Source organism: Muntiacus reevesi, chromosome 3, assembly GCF_963930625.1.
Source record: "Muntiacus reevesi chromosome 3, mMunRee1.1, whole genome shotgun sequence".
Taxonomy (NCBI): Eukaryota; Metazoa; Chordata; class Mammalia; order Artiodactyla; family Cervidae; genus Muntiacus; species Muntiacus reevesi.
In genome coordinates, this window is record NC_089251.1 from 219,060,557 (window position 1) to 219,079,322 (window position 18,766).

Genomic DNA, 18,766 nt, shown 5'->3' on the forward strand with positions numbered 1-18,766 from the left:
CATGTCTTTGAGATTTTAATAATGTTCTAAAGATTTTTCCCTTTCAATCTGTAATATGAGGATTTTTTTTTAATGTAATCTAAATGCCTCAGTTTATGAAATACATATGCAAAAGCACTTTGGAAGTGCAGAAAGCTTAATACAAATGGATGAATTGTTAATGAGAAAATCATTAGAGAAGATATAGCTCTTTTTCAAATGGCTGAAGCAATAGATCCCTTGGAGTGAAGAGAAGGAGGACTTCAAGTACCCTCCTTAAACTGAGTCAAGGCCACTTTTTCTTATGGTTTTCAATTGAGGTGAGACAACTTTTCCAGGCTCTCGTTTTGACAATGATTTTTTAATGTGGTTGGAATTCTTCTGGTCCTGAAGAAAGGAGAAGCTCTTCTCTCTTCCAACATTTGCTTCCATCACCTTTTCAGAGCTAGAATTAGAGTGTTCTAAAGAAAGTGTTTCAAAACTCATGCAGCGTCATATCTTTTCATACACATTCAGGGAAAGTTGTTGAGTTCAGGGCCATCATCTTTTTGGATGCTTGGTCATTTGCTGACTTCAAGACTTTCATATTTCAAACCTTTGGTTCCTTGCTTTTCTTCTCTCACATCTTTGACTGTAACCTGCCTCCTCTCTGTCCCAGGTATCCTTGCTGTCTCCTCTTACCACTCTTTCTGGCAGAACAATACATCATCATTGCAGTGTCACTGATCTCCAGCGCTGCAGACATCAATGGCTTTCAAGAGCAGGGATATTCTAATAGAAGAAGAGAAAATAAAAGATGACTTACTCTTACAATAGTGAAAGGTACAATCACAGCGTTAGAAACAGTTGTAATACTGGCAAAACTGCTGATCTGAGCCCCTGACTGGTTCTTAGAGAAAGCAACACAAACGTTCCCACACAAACACAGAGAGAGAGCGAGCATATGATTATATACCTACTTCCTAACTGAACAAAGAAAAGGCAACACAACTCTTTAAAGGGCTGTGTTTTTCTGGCTAAAATTTCAAAAGACTGCTCTCAAAGCATATTGTGTATGAGAGACAAGGAAGGTTATAGATGAGAGACAAAGTGAAAAACAATTCACTTGCTCCAAGAATTTGCTGAACAATTTCATCTTGCCGAATTCCACCCATTCACACATGTATTTAGAGCCTAACAATGACTGACAGACATTTGGAAAGCAAAAGTAAAAGTTGACCCGCAGACAGTTCAAACTTGCCATATGCTTGCTGTCACTGTTAACAGTCTGTAGACCATCCTAATTTATGCTTCAGCAGATTAATCTGAAGTATTTTAAAGAATCTGAATACCTGTTTATTTTTTAAAGAAGGCATTTTATTTTTCCTTATTATTCATAAATATGACAGTAATGATAAATGAGTAAGGGCAGATTTAAGTAGGTGGAAAGGGGAGATAAAGGGCTTTTCCTCCTATGACCTCTCACAAATATTTTCCACTTAAATGATCGCCTTGCTGAACAAATTCTCAAAAAATATACATCAGGTGCAATTTCAGAAATAAAAGTTCTGTCCTTCCACATAGCCTAACAGAATTGTAAAAGGAACTTATCAGTGTTTAAAAATCACTATACTTTAAATGGCATGTGTGTATGTATATGCAAATGACTAATCATATACTCCTTTTAACCTAATATTTGTATTTTTAAATTTTGCTACTCTCTTGTGTGTTTAAGCAATCAAATATCCTGTTAACTAGATGCCCTTTCCTTTTCTTTTATGAAACTACATTTCTTAGGCATTATTGTAGATGTAAAATATTTCTGATGGAAAGGGAAAGAATTACTATTACTTGTTCTAAGATTTGATACTTCAGTCCAAATCTTCTCAATCTTTCCTCTTTGTGCATTTGAGGGTAGGTCTTCAACTTTCCCAGTTTTAATCAGATAGCCCAGATGGTCATGCTTATGGTGAAAATGTCATTAAGGACTGGATAAATAAAATAATTAAGAGATTTACTAATTAATTTTTAAAGTTTCTAGATTTTGAGCTAGGGCTATAGATTGTGTTATATAGGCTTTGTCTCATTTGCTTTTAACGGAAGTGGTTAATAGTGGTTGGTGTGTGGTAATGCTCAGTAAGTGAATTTTAATTAGTTATTAACAGTTATTTACAAGTTATCATATGTAGTCTGCTTTTAAAGGTGCCATACTCATGTCAAAATATTCTAAAATAATGAAACCCACCATCTAAAACATGCATGGCCATTCATTATTTTACAATAAAATATTTTGTTGCTTACATTTGAGCAAACTTTACTTTTCAAATATCTCTCCTGACAGTATTTAAAGTGTGAAGCATGAACAGAGTAAGTAACTTACAGCAAGTCATAGAAATTACACATGGAAACAGAATGAAAATGGTTTAATTGCAGACTTGTGTTTGCTGTCACACGGATGGGCAAAGCCGGTGGGACTAGGAGAGACCTGATCTACACCTCACCCATCAACATCCGCCTGGCTTTTTTTCACAGCAAAACCTCCTTGTCCTTTAAATTCTCGAGGTGAGGAGGGTAGGAATGATGCACTGGATTCATCCGAAGCACCAACAAGACTCTTGGTTCATCTGGAGAAGCGCAGCCCTGGGCAGCTGGCACCCTTCCACAGGGAGCTACAAACACCACGTTGCCACATTGCAAGCTTCCCCAGGCAGCAGATGTCTCATAGCTGCCGCGCAGGTCTCCAACTCCACCACACCACCTGGACAACATATTTAATGTACCGAGGATGCTTTTGTCGCCACTTGGGAAAGATTTTTTCAATTTTATTTCATTTTTCTCTCAACACCTTCCTGATTAGTGAAATTTGGCCTCAGATTGCAAAACTTTGTATTCAAAAATATAAGGGGGAAGAATCAAAAGACGTACACATCTTCCCATCACCCCAATTCCCCACCCCCAAATCATTCTGGAAAAAAAAAAGCATCCATCTTCCGTATCATGACAATGCTCTTTTTTTCTTTAAAAATGGAACTTTTCCACAGAGCAATTCTGCTGAACCACGACACAGAAAAGTTACACAACGAATTGTGAGATGGTTCACCCTCCTGCCTGGATCCCACAGCACCAACTTCAACACGCCTCCACCACAACTTTAAACGGTGGGTGCAATCCTCTCAGAACATTAGCTGGAAAACGTTCTGACTTTTTCGGCTGCTAAAGTGATACTTACAGTACCGTTGTGTCTGTTTAGTTTAAAAATGAGGTTGATAACGATAATGCTTTTCCTAAGATGATCTTCTACTTTTTAATGATACCCGTAGTTTCCCCTACATAAATGACTAAATCCTAACAGAATCTCGGTCTTGATTAGCACTCCTGCTAGTAAAATTTCACATGCTAAATCAGCACCAGCTGTAGCAAGAAAGAAAGAAAAAGGCAAGTGTAAATGTTCCATATGCCCCACCAAATTGGCATCTGTGTCAGTAACCCTTTTTTTTAAACTATTGTATACATACATTCTCTTAAGTGTTTTGTTCACAGAATACTGCTAACAAAATTCCTCTGTTGGCATCTCAAGGAAAGAGCCTGTCCTTGGTATAATTCAACGGCACAAAATTCAATTCCTCCTTCTCCTCATGTGGTTACAGACACACCTGAGTTCTATGTATATAAGTTGCTTCAAGTTAGTGAACCTTTATTTTGACATCTGTTCTCTGTAATATGACATGGCAGTGCTCTTATAAAGCTGCTTTACAGTTGAAATTCAATTGGTAGCAATACCAAACAATGTCAGAGAGACAATAGAATTATTTTGGTCACCTGGAAGGTATCTTGGAGACAAGGCTCAAAACAAATAATCTGGAATGTGTTGACAGTAGAAAGCATTTGTGATCACTGTCATGTTGTCACTCTTGTTTTCTTCCCGTTATGAAGTGTCTCTTCACAGAACTAGAGATGCATCAGAAGTAATCCCAAAGCTATAGCTAAGATGGCATATCATGCCACTTTAGGTGGTTTTCTTATCCATTGGGACCTTATTGTCTGAAATCCAGTAGATATAGTTCTTCAGGAACATATTTAAACCATCAACAGGAATACCATGATAAGCATCAGAAAGCTACAAACACAGAAGAGTGTACTAATTAAATGTTGACATACAAAGAGTGTGGATAGGCTGCGGCCCAGAGACAGCTGTCTCACAGAGGTAGCTCTCTGGAACCTGGTTAACCTGGTGAATGCATGCATGCTCAGAGGCTTAGTCACATCCGTCTCTTCGGGACCCCATGGACTATAGCCCACCAGGCTCCTCTCTCCATGAGATTTCCCAGACAATAATAGTGGAGCGGGTTGCCTTTTCCTTCTCCAGGGGATCCTCCTGACTCAGGGATTGAATCTGGATCTCCTGCATCGGCAGGGGGGTTCTTTTACTGCTGAACCCCCAGAGAAGCTGGTTATCCTGGTAGACCACTGTGTATGGAAGAAAGAACACCCATTTCTTTGTGACACTCATTAATTCCTGGTCATGTGTTCTCACAAGGGCTGATATTTTGTGTCGCTCTCGTTTACCTCCAAGTCTACCTCTCTGGATTTGACTATAAACGCCTTGAGATAGTCTCTCTATAGCCCCTTATCTGTCTCACTGGACTAGCAGAGTTCAGCAGATACCCAACAAATGTCTGTTCGAATCAAAATGGTTAAAGAATGCTCAAATTTTTGTTAAAATCTTAATGAACTGGTTGATGAACAGTTTACCGATTGGGATTGAGTGATCCAATTACATAAGGACAAAGGAAAATGGATGAAAATTTCTTTTGCTTCCCTGAAGTTTTCCTACAATATAAACCCCCTTTCATCAAATGTTATTATATGGGTATAGAGATTTAGTGAAAGTTACTCTCAATAACTTTTTTATATCAAAGGGTGAAAATCAGAAGGTGTTTTGGTGACATGCTAAAAATCTCTTGGATTTTCTGATCAGTTTACCTAAATTCTTAGCAAAACAATTAAAGAAGGGCATGTGTGAAAATTCACAACTACAGCGTATTTTGCAGAGTGCTTTTATAAAATAGGAAAATTCATTCTCTTAGAAACATGTAGCTTCTTTTACAAGACAATGGCTTCTCTCTCTAGTATTGTTGGTAATCCAACAAAGCTGCTAGCCTCCTCTCACAGAAACTGTGAGTGGAATTCCCATAGCGACAAGTTTGAATGAGATGATCCAATGTTTATACACATGAACTTCAACTACACTTACCAACCGTATAGTGATCTTGCAGCTGTTATAATGATTATACTGAACTGATTCTTAAAAGACTTGGTCATATTATAGTTGATAGTAGCAGCGGTAAAATCTGTATTTCTGCTAATCTATTGCTTCCAGAAAGTAAGTGCAGTTGTTGATATATCTTTATGTTCCTGAATATCAGCACAGTAATACAGAGTATGTATTTGTTAAATGACTCCTGAATACATGATGCTTTTTGAACAACCGATTTCTTACATGGTTGCCTGCTTATTTTTTAGTCCTAGTCTGTAATTGGCATGTTTATTTTAATACAGTTGCATGGATGATAAATTACACACAAATATGGGATTTCTCCAAATGACAGACAAGTATAAAAATGAACTTGGAGAGTCAATCAATCAAAGAAGTCCTTTCTGAGAACAGTGTGTGTGCATGCTGTCCTACGACACTTCATAATGTAGAGTCATAGGCCCTGATGAATAAGAATAATCGCTGGTGCAAGTCAGGATAGCATCAAGCTGACATTCTGGTTGCTCTTTGTAAGATCAGAAACTTTGGTTTCTGATCGGAGGCAATTTGTGATTGTACTGTGAACAGACAATGTGATCATCATCTTAAAAGAATTAGGCAATAGAGGAATATGAAAAACAGGGTAGTTTATACAATGCCTACAAGAAGTTTATAGAAAATGGTCATGTTCACTAGGCAAAGTTCAGGAGGTGATGACATGTGGAATTTTCATGTAGGGCACTGATCTTCAAGGTGGTGTCTGGCCCAATCCTGTGTATGGACACTGGGGACTGATGTCCACCATTGTCATTGCCTTTTATAATTTCATAGGCTTTGCTAACCAAAAGCTACCTCACTCTCTGGAGATGCATGCCAGGGTACTTTGAGTGGGGTGGTTGCTTCTTAAAAGGCCACAGCCAGGTCACACACTATTTAAGATGCTACTTTATTTAAGACAACTTTCAAGTGTTTCTTCTCCCTTTGCTATCTATGATTGCCCCATTTCAGTTTGCCATAGAACAGCTGTTTCGATATCCAGCATTTATCCGTTCTCCACATGCATCCAGCCCAGAGGGATTGTTAAGCAGATCATTGTTTTAATTCTGGCTAGATTCCAGGTCCCCATTATTAGTGATCCTGTCTTAACATTTACTGTTCAGTTTGGCTCACAGGTGATGTTGATTAAATTGGATATGCCATCTGGGGTGGCTTTTCGTCTGGTAGGCACATTCAAGGCAAAGCATACCTACGGCTTCATTTGGGTCTGAAGCTTTACACCTCATGTGATGGCATTCTAGACATGACTGTGTGCAACCTGGGCTTGAGTCCTGGCTTCTCCAGCTAGTAGTTTTTTTGAAATTGGGCAATCCACTTCTCTATCTGGGGCTTTGATTTTCTAATTAATAAAACAGAATCATCACTAATTCATTCTTTCACTTAATTCCATGTTAATTTTTTAACCATTTACTAGGCAGTCGCTATTTGCCTGAGAGTCTGCCAGGTTTGGAAAAATCAAAGATAAGTATAAAGAATATACTGATATTACATGTATCATTTCCAAAATACCTCTTTATACAATAGACTTGAGCTATGAAGCCTGGAGGGAAAAAAAACAAAATCTATTCCCAAGAATCACAGGATTTCTCAAGAAGGACATGAGGATTGAGTTGCATCCTATAACTCAAGAGCTCCAAATTTTGCTTTTGTGCATCTCATCAATGAAAATATTCATGTAAGGATAACACATAACAATTTTATCCCTATGTATTGGGCGAAAATGTCAAACATGTCCAATTTTTTTTTTTTTATTTCATCAGTTAATTTAAGTAAGTAAAGCAAACTTAACTACATGTGCTACATTCCACCAGGGATTGTTTTGAGAAGCAAATGGCATGATGTGTAAACCGAGTAAAATCCTGGAGAAAGAGCTTTTCAATCTGTGGGTGATGTATGCCCTTCCTATCCCAAGAGGCAGTCCAAGGATTGAATTAGAACATGAATGTGAAAAAATATTGGGAATGTAAAGCATCGATAATAACAAGAACAATAAGAGCTAACTCTTATTTCACTTTTACAATAACTTAGGCATCATCCTAAATGTTTTATATGCATTAACTCATTTATTTCTCCCAACAACCAATATCGTGGGTTCCAAAGGTAAGCCATCTAAAGTGTTGATATCACTTGCACCTTTTTCAACTTACAAAAATCACAATTTCATAGGGTTTGTCCTAGAATTACTTCACTATTTAACAGAGGAAGAAATGAGGTACAGATAAAACTACACAATAATTTTAAAAATTGAAAATACAATATATATAGTGTAGCACTACTTCCATCACATATTTCCCCTTGCTTCCATCCTATCCCACAGATGTAACTCTTTTTAACATATGGGATGTGTACTTCTAGTGTATTTTCAAGTTGTAGAAGACTTTGTAGAAACACTGGACAGAATATTATATGTACTGCTCTATATACTGCATATTAGATAAACTAAAATTATGCAAATTGTCCTGCAACCTGCACTGTTCAGTTTACATTCTATCTTGGACAACTTTTTATGACATGGGTCTACCTTATCTTATTCAAAGTCTGCATAGTGTTCCATTACATGGATATATCATGACTTATTTAACCAATTCTTTAGTAATGGCTATTGTTATTCAAAATATAGCTATAATTGATGTCACTATATGTAAATGACCACTTGTATTTTTAGGATAAAGTCCCAAAAGTACAATTATTGTGTCAAAGTATAGATATATTTCACATTTTAATCCATATTACTAGATTGTACCATAAAACATTTATAGCAACATACACTCCCACCAACAATATACACTAATGTTTACTTTCTAATATTTACCATCATCTTTGGTGTTCTGATAGATGACACAGAATCTGTTAGTATGTCTACGACTCTAGATTCTGGATACTAGGTCATATATAGTGTCATCTTCCTTGGGAATTGAGACTAGTCAGACAAAGTAAGTTTGAGTAGACTGATCTAAGTGAAAACAGCTCCGGTATGGCAACCTACACTGCTGAGGGACTAACAGTCGTTACTGCAACAGGAGTATGGCCTCAAATGGAGGTTTTAATGTTTTTAACAAAACTGGACCATATCTAGAGTAGCCAGACAAATCTAGACACGTAATACTCAGAAACACAGTGTAAACCAGCAACAGCCCTATGGGACACACGTGTCTTCACTCCCCACTTTCTGGTCTGTGTTCATGCGTGCCGAGAAGTTTCTTCAGTCAGGTCTGACTCTGTGCAACCCTATGGACTGTAGCCCACTAGGCTTCTCTGTGCACGGGATTCTCCAGGCATGAATACCGGAGTGGGCTGCCAAGCCCTCCGCCAGGGGGTCTTTCTGACCCAGGGATTGGGCCCCCATCTCTTAGTCTCCTGCATTGGCAGGCAGGTTCCTTACCACTAGAGCCACCCCTGGCCATAGGCAAAGGCATTGCCGTTAGGAATCCACCTCTGAGTCCTTCACAATTCAGTCTCTCCGATCGCCACTCCGAACCCAAGAGAGTAGACACATTAAATATAAGCTGTTTGCCATCGCTGAGCTGCACGGTGGTTTTGCCAGAAAAGAATGGAATCAAAAAGATACAGAATTTTCATCAGAATGTATTTTTAGAGGACAGAAGAAAGTGCAGATGCCATCTGATCACAATATTCAAATTGTTTATAAGAACCACCTCCCAGGGGCTTCCTTGGCAATCTAGTGAGTAAGTGGTTAAGACTCCACGCTTCCATTGCAGGGAGTGTGGGTTTAGATCCCTGGTCAGGGAACTAAGATCCCACATGCCTAACAGCAGATAGCACACCAGGAAAAACAAAACAAAAAGCAGAAGATCCACCTCATTCCAGAATCAAAGATGGGAATAAGAGGGTGAAGCCTAAAGCCCTGGAGTGATTTGTGAGTGTGCCTAATGGAAAATAATAATAGTTGATACAGAGAGATTCTTGCTAGAATATTGCTGGTGATGAAGATAAGAGTGATGTCAAGATAGCAACATTTGTCTTGATTTCTTAAGACTACTAGGCAAATGGAAAATCTGTATAATGTTGTATAGAATTTCTTCAATGATATTTATTTCAGTAGAAAAGATTTAGATTGTTGTCCAAAATTTTTTATATTTTCCTTGATATTATATGAGTAAGGATGATTAATGTTAGCTACTATAACAAGTGAAATTAAAAGATGTTTTATCCTTGGAAGAAAACCTATGACAAACCTAGAGAGCATATTATAAAGCAGAGATATTACTTTGCCAACAAAGCTCCATAGAGTCAAATCTATGGTTTTTCCAGTAGTCATGTACAGAGGTAAGAGTTGGACCATAAAGAGGCTGAGTGCTGAGGAACTGATCTTTTAAACTGTGGTGCTGGAGAAGACTCTTGAGAGTCCCTTGGACAGTAAGGAGATCAAGCCAGTCAATCCTAAAGGAAACCAACCCTGAATATTCATTGGAAAGACTGATGCTAAAGTTCCAATATTTTGGCCACCTGATGGGAAGAGTTGACTCATTGGAAAAGACTCTGATGTTGGGAAACATTGAGAGAAGGAGGAGAAGGAGGGCAACAGAGGATGAGATGGTTGGATGGCATCACTGATTCAATGGACATGAGTTTGAGCAAGCTCCAGGAGATAGCGAAGGACAGGGAAGCCTGGCATGCTGCAGTCCATGGGGTTGCAAACAGTTGGACAAGACTTAGCGGCTGAAACAACAACTAAACTTAAAAAATAACCCCCAAATCTCAATGGACTAACATAATAAAATTTATTCCTTGCTCACAAAGTAGTTAAAAAGGCTTTCTGAGTGCCTCTTTCAAGTGGTGACTATGGGATCCAGGCTCTTTTGTATGACTTCCACACATGATCTCCACTGCTACTACTGAAAGAGAAGAGATCTTGTGAAAGGTCACACTGACACTTTTCTATCCAGTTCTGGAAGTGTTGTATATCATTTCCATCAATATTTAGTTGGCCAGGACCTAGTCACATGGTCCAACCTAAAGGAAGCTGGGAAATGGACTGTCTCTGTGTGCACAGAAAGAGGAAATGAGATTAACAAGAATCTAACCAGCTAGTCTCTGTCACAAGTACACAACCAAACCCAAGAATTATACTTTTCTTGTTAAATTTATCTGCAATACTCTAGAATTTTGGAAGGAAGACTATTTTGCCATATTTCAATGGATTCTCAATACCACATAATTAGGGATGAAATTGTATTTGGGATATGAATGAACTCAGCAACTCATAGATCTAAGACCTGGAACTGATCTTGAGACTTCCTGGTTGAATTCACCTCTTCAAGTAGGTAGAATAGCTCTCCAAAGACCCTTTTATAATCATTGGGAATTTCTTTAATGATTTTTCTCCAAATATATTGTATTCAGAAATAGTTTGTTTACCAAACCACATTTACTGAACAATAGTCTTTATTTTCCCCAGGCATTATTAATCAGAAACATAAAACTGCAAATCAAAAGTTCTGAGCCCAATCTGAAGACTTACACTCAGCTGATGTAAAAAAGTCAGCCAGAAGCAAAGAAACTGGAGTTCCAGGGAGTCTGTGTGTTATTTCAGTATTATTGAATGAATTCGGTTCAGTTCAGTCACTCAGTCATGTCTGACTCTTTGCAACCCCATGAACTGCAGCACGCCAGGCCCTCCTGTCCATCACTAACTCCCGAAGCTTACTCAAACTCATGTTCAATGAGTCGGTGATGCTGTCCAACTATCTCATCCTCTGTTGTCCCCTTCTCCTCCCACCTTCAATCTTTCCCAGTATCAGGGTCTTTTCAAATGAGTTAGTTCTTCGCATCAGGTGGCCAAAGGATTGGAGTTTCATCTTCAACATTAGTCCTTCTAATGTATATTCAGGACTGATTTCCCTTAGGATGAACTAGTTGGATCTCCTTGCTGCCCAAAAGTCTCTCAAGAGTCTTCTCTAACACCACAGTTCAAAAGGATCAATTCTTCAGCACTCAGCTTTCTTTATAGTCCAACTCTCATATCCATACATGACTACTGGAAAAACCATAGCTTTCACTAGATGGGCCTTTGTTGGCAAATGTCTCTTTTAATATGCTGCCTAGGTTGGTCGTAACTTTTCTTATAAGGAGCAAGCATCTTTTAATTTCATGGTTGCAGTAACCATCTGCAGTGATTGAATAAATTGTGTCTCCTAAATTCTGTTGGTGAAGCTCTAACCCCTGGTGTGACAGTATTTGTAGACAGTGCCATTTTGGAGGTGATTAAGGTTACATGAGGTTCTAATTGTCAGACCCTAATACTATAAGGCTGGGGTCCTGTCAAGAAAAGAAAGAGACGCTAGAGATTCTCTGTTCACACACATGAGAGAGTCATGTTGAGACACAGCAAGATACCACTGCTTGTAAGCCAGGAAGAAAGGTCTCTTGAGAAACTAGCCCTTCCAGTACCTGGATGTTGGCCTTCCAGTCTCCAGAAGGAACTGCTATTCAAATAACTCAGTGTGTGGCATTTTCTGGTGGCTGAATTAGCTGACTAATACACTCAGTTAAAGGTAAAATTTCCATTGTATCTCTTGAAAATATACCTCAAATGCTCACTCTGTTCTAGTCAGTTGTGATCAGCAGCAAATGTATTTTCCATCTTTTTATAAATAGCCTTGCTTGTGTGGGGAAATATTATCTCAAATTTTATTTCTTCTGGGTGTAACTGTATCAAAAAACCCTAGCTAGAAGAATTAGCTCCATGAGCATGCACTTACATAAGATTTGGTATTTATTTTTTGTTGTTTGCTTATTCTTCACTATACTGTCTCACCTACTAGAAGTTCAAATTCTAGCTTTCATATTCTCTTAGGCAATCATTGTATACAATTACACATGTACATTAAATGATGTGAAAACTTTCAACCCAAGTTATCATTTTCAGATTCATGCAGAGAATGAGAAAAGAAATCACGATGATGAAATAAAACATTTAGCTCAGCCACCAGGAAATCATTTCCTCATCCTTCTTTCAAACAAGAACCAGTACATATAGGTTCAGAAAAAGTGACGGAGGCAACACGCCAGGGTCATTTTTTCAAAGGCTTGAAACCTTATTTTGCAAAGAGGTGCTGGTTATGGATACCTGCCACATCCCTCTCTCTAGCCTATTCCATGTGTGACTCTCATACTTGCATTTCATGAATCTGCTTCCCTGTGACCATCACAGACTTAAAGAATGCGAAGACTGTTAGAAAGCAGGATTTAGCATCCCCATTTTAATAATAAATACAAACACACACTTACCCAGTACGTTTTACGCCTGCCTGCAACAAAAACAGCTGAACAGATTGTGATGAAATTCAGAGACTGACAGTCTGACAAAAAAATCCCTTTTTGTCTAAAATCTGGCTTCCATAGGTTTTTGCAAATCTAAATATTTGATTTTGCACTGGAAAAGGAGCCAGTCTTATGTACAATTTATAAAATAAATGTGTAGATACATGTTTTAAAATCTCCAAATTTTGTCAACACATACTGTCCAACTTGAAAGACTTTTCTCCCCCATTTTTTTCCTATGACTTGGGTGTATTTTTCTCCTGCTTTTTAAGGCTTTAACTATATTTATCTAATAAGAACTCTTTTGCAAACCAGTGTTTCAATAGTGATTTAACACTAGTTTCAGTGTCAAATTGCCCTTTCCACAGCAGGGAGTTTTAAGCCTTGCTGTATTATACTTCCAAGACTCTCAGGAGCTGGAGTTGGGAGATATAATATTTTCTTTGAAGTTTGCCTTTCACTACACACTGGGATGCAAACAAGCTTCAGTTACTCAGCAGTCAAACAATTCCATCACACAGGGACCAGAGCTAAATATTGTACCAAATTTTCTAATTACGTCTTTGTGATATTTGCTGCATGAAGTTAGGTGAAGGCAAACTAGGATCAATAGAAAACTCCTTGTCTAAACAGACATCTGAACCTTGAGATATTTTGTTTATGGCCTCAAAATTCCCCTTCAGTAAGCCATAATTACAATAAAGATAATTTAATTGACAAAAAAAGTTATTTCTGGTAAACTCATATATATGGTAAAGGTACTTATTGTATCAGAGAGGTGTATAACCAGACTACAGACAAATGTGAAGTTCCAGGTTAAAACACACATATTTTATTCCCATGTACCTTATTATATTGCCTTTTATGGTTTATATATCATAGCAATTTAGCTGCCTTAGTGGTATTTCTTTAAAGGATTTCTCAATCATTTCATAGCCTGAAACTTGGACCTTTTCTTTTCATGAGATTTTTAAAGTACATGCATCATTCTTTTCTTTCTTATTAAACAATGATAAACTGCCAAGGAGGTATCTCACCCATGAGAGAGAAGTAAAGTGTTGAAGAACATTCCATGACCCAATAAAAAGTATCACAGACTATTCCCTACAGAAGTTGCCAGCAAATCTAAAGGGCAAGTAGAGAAAAGCATGTCCATGGAGGCATCCCAGAGTTCTGAAGACCTGAGGAACTGAAGAAAACACTTTCTGCTTCATTATAGAAAGTCCGTTTCATTATAAAAATGTAAATATTTCATGCATGCAGGCTCAGTTGTGTCCAACTCTTTGGGACCCCATGGGCTCCTCTGTCCATTGAATGTGTTCCAGGCAAAAATACAGGAGTGGGGTTGCCATTTCCTTCTCCAGGGGATTTTCCTAACCCAGAGATCGAACCTGCATCTCTTGCATTAGCAAGCAGATTCTTTACCACTGCACCACCAGGGAAGCCCAGTAAATATAATATTTCAGTATTGCTCTAAAAGGTAAATATGAATTCTGATGTATTTTGATAACCATTAATCTCATCTCACTCATCTCACACACTAGTAAAGTAATGCTCAAAATTCTCCAAGCCAGACTTCAGCAATACATGGATCATGAACTTCTAGATGTTCAAGTTGGTTTAGAAAAGAACCAGAGATCAAATTGCCAACATCTGCTGGATCATCAAAAAAGCAAGAGAGTTCCAGAAAAAACATCTATTTCTACTTTATTGACTATGTCAAACCCTTTGACTGTGTGGATCACAATAAAGTGTGGAAAATTCTGAAAGAGATGGGAAGACCAGACCACCTGACCTGCCTCTTGAGAAACCCGTATGCAGGTCAGGAAGCAACAGTTAGAACTGGACATGGACCAATAGACTGCTTCCAAATAGGAAAAGGAGACGTCAAGGCTGTATACTGTCACTCTGCTTATTTAACTTATATGCAGAGTACATCATGAGAAACGCTGGGCTGGAAGAAGCACAAGTTGGAATCAAGATTGCCGGGAGAAATATCAATAACCTCAGGTATGCAGATGACAGCACCTTTATGGCAGAAAGTGAAGAAGAACTAAAGAGCCTCTTGATGAAAGTGAAAGAGGAGAGTGAAAAAGTCGGCTTAAAGCTCAACATTCAGAAAACTAACATCAGAAAAAAAAAAAAAACATGGCATTTGGTCCCGTCACTTCATGGCAAATAGATGAGGAAACAGTGGAAACAGTGGCTGACTTTATTTTGGGGGGCTCCAAAATCACTGCAGATGGTGATTGCAGCCATGAAATTAAAAGACACTTACTCCTTGGAAGGAAAGTTATGACCAACCTAGATAGCATATTAAAAAGCAGAGACATTACTTTGTCAACAAAGTTCCATCTAGTCTAGGCTATGGTTTTTCCAGTAGTCATGTATGGATGTGAGAGTTAGACCATAAAGAAAGCTGAGCATCGAAGAATTGAAGCTTTTGAACTATGGTGTTGGAGAAGACTCTTGAGAGTCCCTTAGACTGCAAGGAGATCCAACCAGTCCATCCTAAAGGAGATGAGTCCTGGTGTTCATTGGAAGGATTGACATTGAAGCTGAAACTCCAATACTTTGGCTATCTGATGTGAAGAACTGGCTCATTGAAAAGGCCCTGATGCTGGGAAAGATTGAGGGCAGGAGGAGAAGGGGTCGACAGAGGATGAGATGGTTGGATGGCAACACTGACTCAATGGACGTGAGTTTGTGTAAACTCTGGGAGTTGGTGATGGACAAGGAGGCCTGGCGTGCTGTGCTTCATGGGGTTACAAAGAGTCGGACACAACTGAATGATTGAACTGAACTGAATCTATGGTAGTATATATGGCAGTATCTAGAGAGACCCATATTTTAGAAAAAAGAAGACTTGGGGGTTTCAAGAAGTTATTTGGGGTGTTCTAGATCACTAGTTCTTCTGTGTATTCTTTCCATCTCTTCTTGATCTCTTTAGCGTCTATTAGATCTCTACCATTTCTATCCTTTACTGTGCCTATCTTTGGGTGAAATGTTCCTTTGATGTTTCCAATTTTCCTGAAAAGATCCCTAGTCTTTCCCCTTCTGCTGTTTTCTTCTAGTTTTATGCACTGTTCATTGAAGAAGTCCTTGTCTCTCCTTGCTATTCTTTGGAACACTGCATTTAGTTGGATGTACCTTTCCCTTTCTCCCTTGCTTTTTGCTTCTTTCTTCAGCTACTTGTAAAACCTCCTCAGATAACCACTTTGCTTCTTGCCTTTCTTTTTCTTTGGTATGGTTTTGTTAGCTGCCTCCTGTACAATATTATGGACTTCCATCCATAGTTCTTCAGACACACTGTTTACTAGATCTAACCCTTGAATCTATTCATCACCGCCACTGCATATTCAACAGCCAGTTCACTGGAAAAATCCCTAATGTTGGGAAAAATTGAAGCGGAAAGGAGAAGAGGGCATGAGAGGATAACATGGCTATATGGCATCATCGATGCAATGGACACAAACTTGGACAAACTTTGGGAGGTGGTGAGAGACATGGAAGTCTAGTGTGCTGCAGTCCATGGGGCCGCAAAGAGTTGGGAAAAACTGGGCAACTGAACAACAAGTTCACTAGTGATACAGGAGGGAAAGGGGAGAGTCTGACTCATAAGAAGGTGCCTTTAGCAGTATTTCCTCGAAGGCAGCCTCAGCTAATTAAACAGGGTCAACTTTGCTATGGGCAGTGGAAAGTATCCTTGCCTTTTCAGTGGGCTGACAGTTTCAGAGTAGTAAAGTATAAAAAGGAGAATGATTAAAAATATACACTAAAATATGAATTGGAGGTGATCTCTAGGAACTGAGACTTTGAATAATTTTTGTTTTCTTTTTTCTGCTTGCTTATGTTTTCTAACATTATAAAAATGAGCAGATATGAATTCTATAATTAAAAAAAGGCATTTAATGTAAGCAACCAAGATGTCCTTCAGTAGATGAATGAATAAATAAACTGCAATATATCGAGACAATTGAATATTATTTGCACTAAAAACAAATGAGCTATCAAGCCATGAAAAGACAGGAAGGAAACTTCAGTGCATATTATTAAGTGAAAGAGGCCAATCTGAAAGACTGCATACTCTATGATTCCAACCATGTGATTTGTGGAAAAGTCAAAGGAACATAGTAAAAACCAGTGCTTACCAGGGATTGAGGAGGAAAGAAGGGTGAATAAACAGAGGACAGAGGATGTTTAGGGCAATGGAACTAAATGATACTCTACATGTCTGATACTGCAATGATGTATGATAATGTAATAATGGATATATGTCACTATACATTTGTCTCAGCCAAAGAATGTGCAATACCAAGATGGAGTTAGGGTGACTAGAATGTGTCGGGGTGGGTTCATCAGTTGTACATGTGCACTATTCTGGTGGAGAATGTTGATAATAAGGGAGGATGTGTGTGAGTGGCAGAGGGGGATATGGGAGCTTTCTGACCTTTCTTTCAATGTTGCTGAGAATCTAACTACTTAAAAAAAAAAAAAAAAAAGTCTTTAAATGTGGAAAAAAAAAAAAACACTAAAAGAACAAAAATGAAGAAATATGTGCTTTTGAGGCAGGAGCTAGATGGTTCTTGGGGAGAGCAACTCGAGTTGTCTCCTGTGGACAGGTACTCCAAAATAACAGGAGTAAGACAGGAGCTGAGTCCTGCCCAGGTAAGAGATAAAAGAGCACAGATTCCTCATTCTTGAGGTCAAGGAGGCCTTCTGACTACATATGCACAGAAAGGCATAAAGGAAGGTCAAAAAGTGAGGGGACACCACCCACAGTAAATGATGCCAACCTACCCAGAGTCCTCAGCATTAGAGGACTAAGAGATGCTTGCACACCCATGGGAGGACCCCGAGACATACCAGATACAGACTCGTGAGTCCATGCTAAGTCACGTCAGTCATGTCTGACTCTTTGCAACCCTATGAATGGTATAACCTGCCAGGCTTCTCTGTCCATGGGATTCTCTGGGCAAGAATACCAGAATGGGTTGCCATGCCCTCCTCCAGGGAATCTTCCCAGACCCAGGGATCTAACCCAGTCTATTTCCTCTCCTGAATTGGTAGGCAGGTTCTTTACCATGAGGACCACCTCAAATATGGACTCAGAACGAGGCAAAGCAAAATGGTTGGCTAAAGGAAACCCAGAAGAAATGCCCCATAAAAGTGACTCAAACCACTGTAAGGGCACCAGTCTCTCTCTCTGAGCCTGCCTATGGGTCTATCCACACATACTCTTTTTCCTCCTAATGAACATTGACTTGTTTCACTACCCGTCTCTATATGGAAATTCATTTCTACAGAGTTGTGGGCCAGGGCCTTGTCACTGGTCACTGATCTTGTGGCTAGATTCAGTGCCCTCACTGCCTCAACCCAATCTCACTGATTCATGACAGTGTATGGCAAAAACCACTACAATATTGTAAAGTAATTAGCCTTCAACTAATAAAAATAAATGAAAAAAAAACCAAAACAAAAAAACCCAATCTCAGTCTCTGGCCAGGAACTGAAATCCTGCTTCAAGCTGCTGCAGGCTGAGGCCACCTGAGATCACTTTGGACAAATGAGTAAATATTGTCATGTCCTGTCTCTCAAATCCACTAAACTTAACACAGACCCAATTGTCATCCTCTGTAATACTAATATTATAAGGAAGAGAGGTCAGGTAAATGTAGTTGAAGAGCTAATGATGGTGAACAGGTAAATGCTCAAAGTAGTCAACCACACGCCATTCAATGTTTATTCAGAAAAGTTTAAGATTGTAAAAATACGTATCGTTCAAGCCATATTTAAAAGTATTACAAAATACTCAGAAAACTCACCCTCTAGAAGAAACTTCACAAATTAAGTCATTGACCTGCACTGAGTTGAACACCAAGCAAGGTGCCCCTTCTTCTAAAGTAATGAATATTCTTCAAACAGCAAGGGAGCAAGGCTGCTGTTTGATGCTGATGACATTGAAAATTTAGGAGAACGGAAATCCCATCATTTTTCATTTGTATGCAAATTTGTCTGTTCCAGAAATTAACCCCCAGACCCCACGTCAGTTTTCATCTCCAGGAATTTTTTTTGCCAGCACCACACGCTGTAGGCTTGTCACTATCCTGGGGTCACTGGGCTTCCCCAGCTTAAAAACAACCACCACCCCCAAAGTCACAATGGCGCTTTGTTTACCCTCATTATTGGAGGATAAAGAGCAGTAGCTGGAGA

General features: G+C 38.8%; 1 protein-coding gene across 1 annotated transcript in view; it reads right to left on the reverse strand.

Moving 5' to 3' along the window:
• Positions 1-641: 641 nt before the first annotated feature.
• The window catches only part of GTDC1 (glycosyltransferase like domain containing 1), a 473,085-nt gene continuing 454,960 nt past the window's right edge, over positions 642-18,766 (reverse strand). The window contains exon 13 of the mRNA XM_065931478.1: positions 642-750. Coding sequence (XP_065787550.1) covers positions 724-750 — 27 coding nt within the window. The 3' untranslated portion in view covers positions 642-723. The remainder of the gene's footprint in view (positions 751-18,766) is intronic.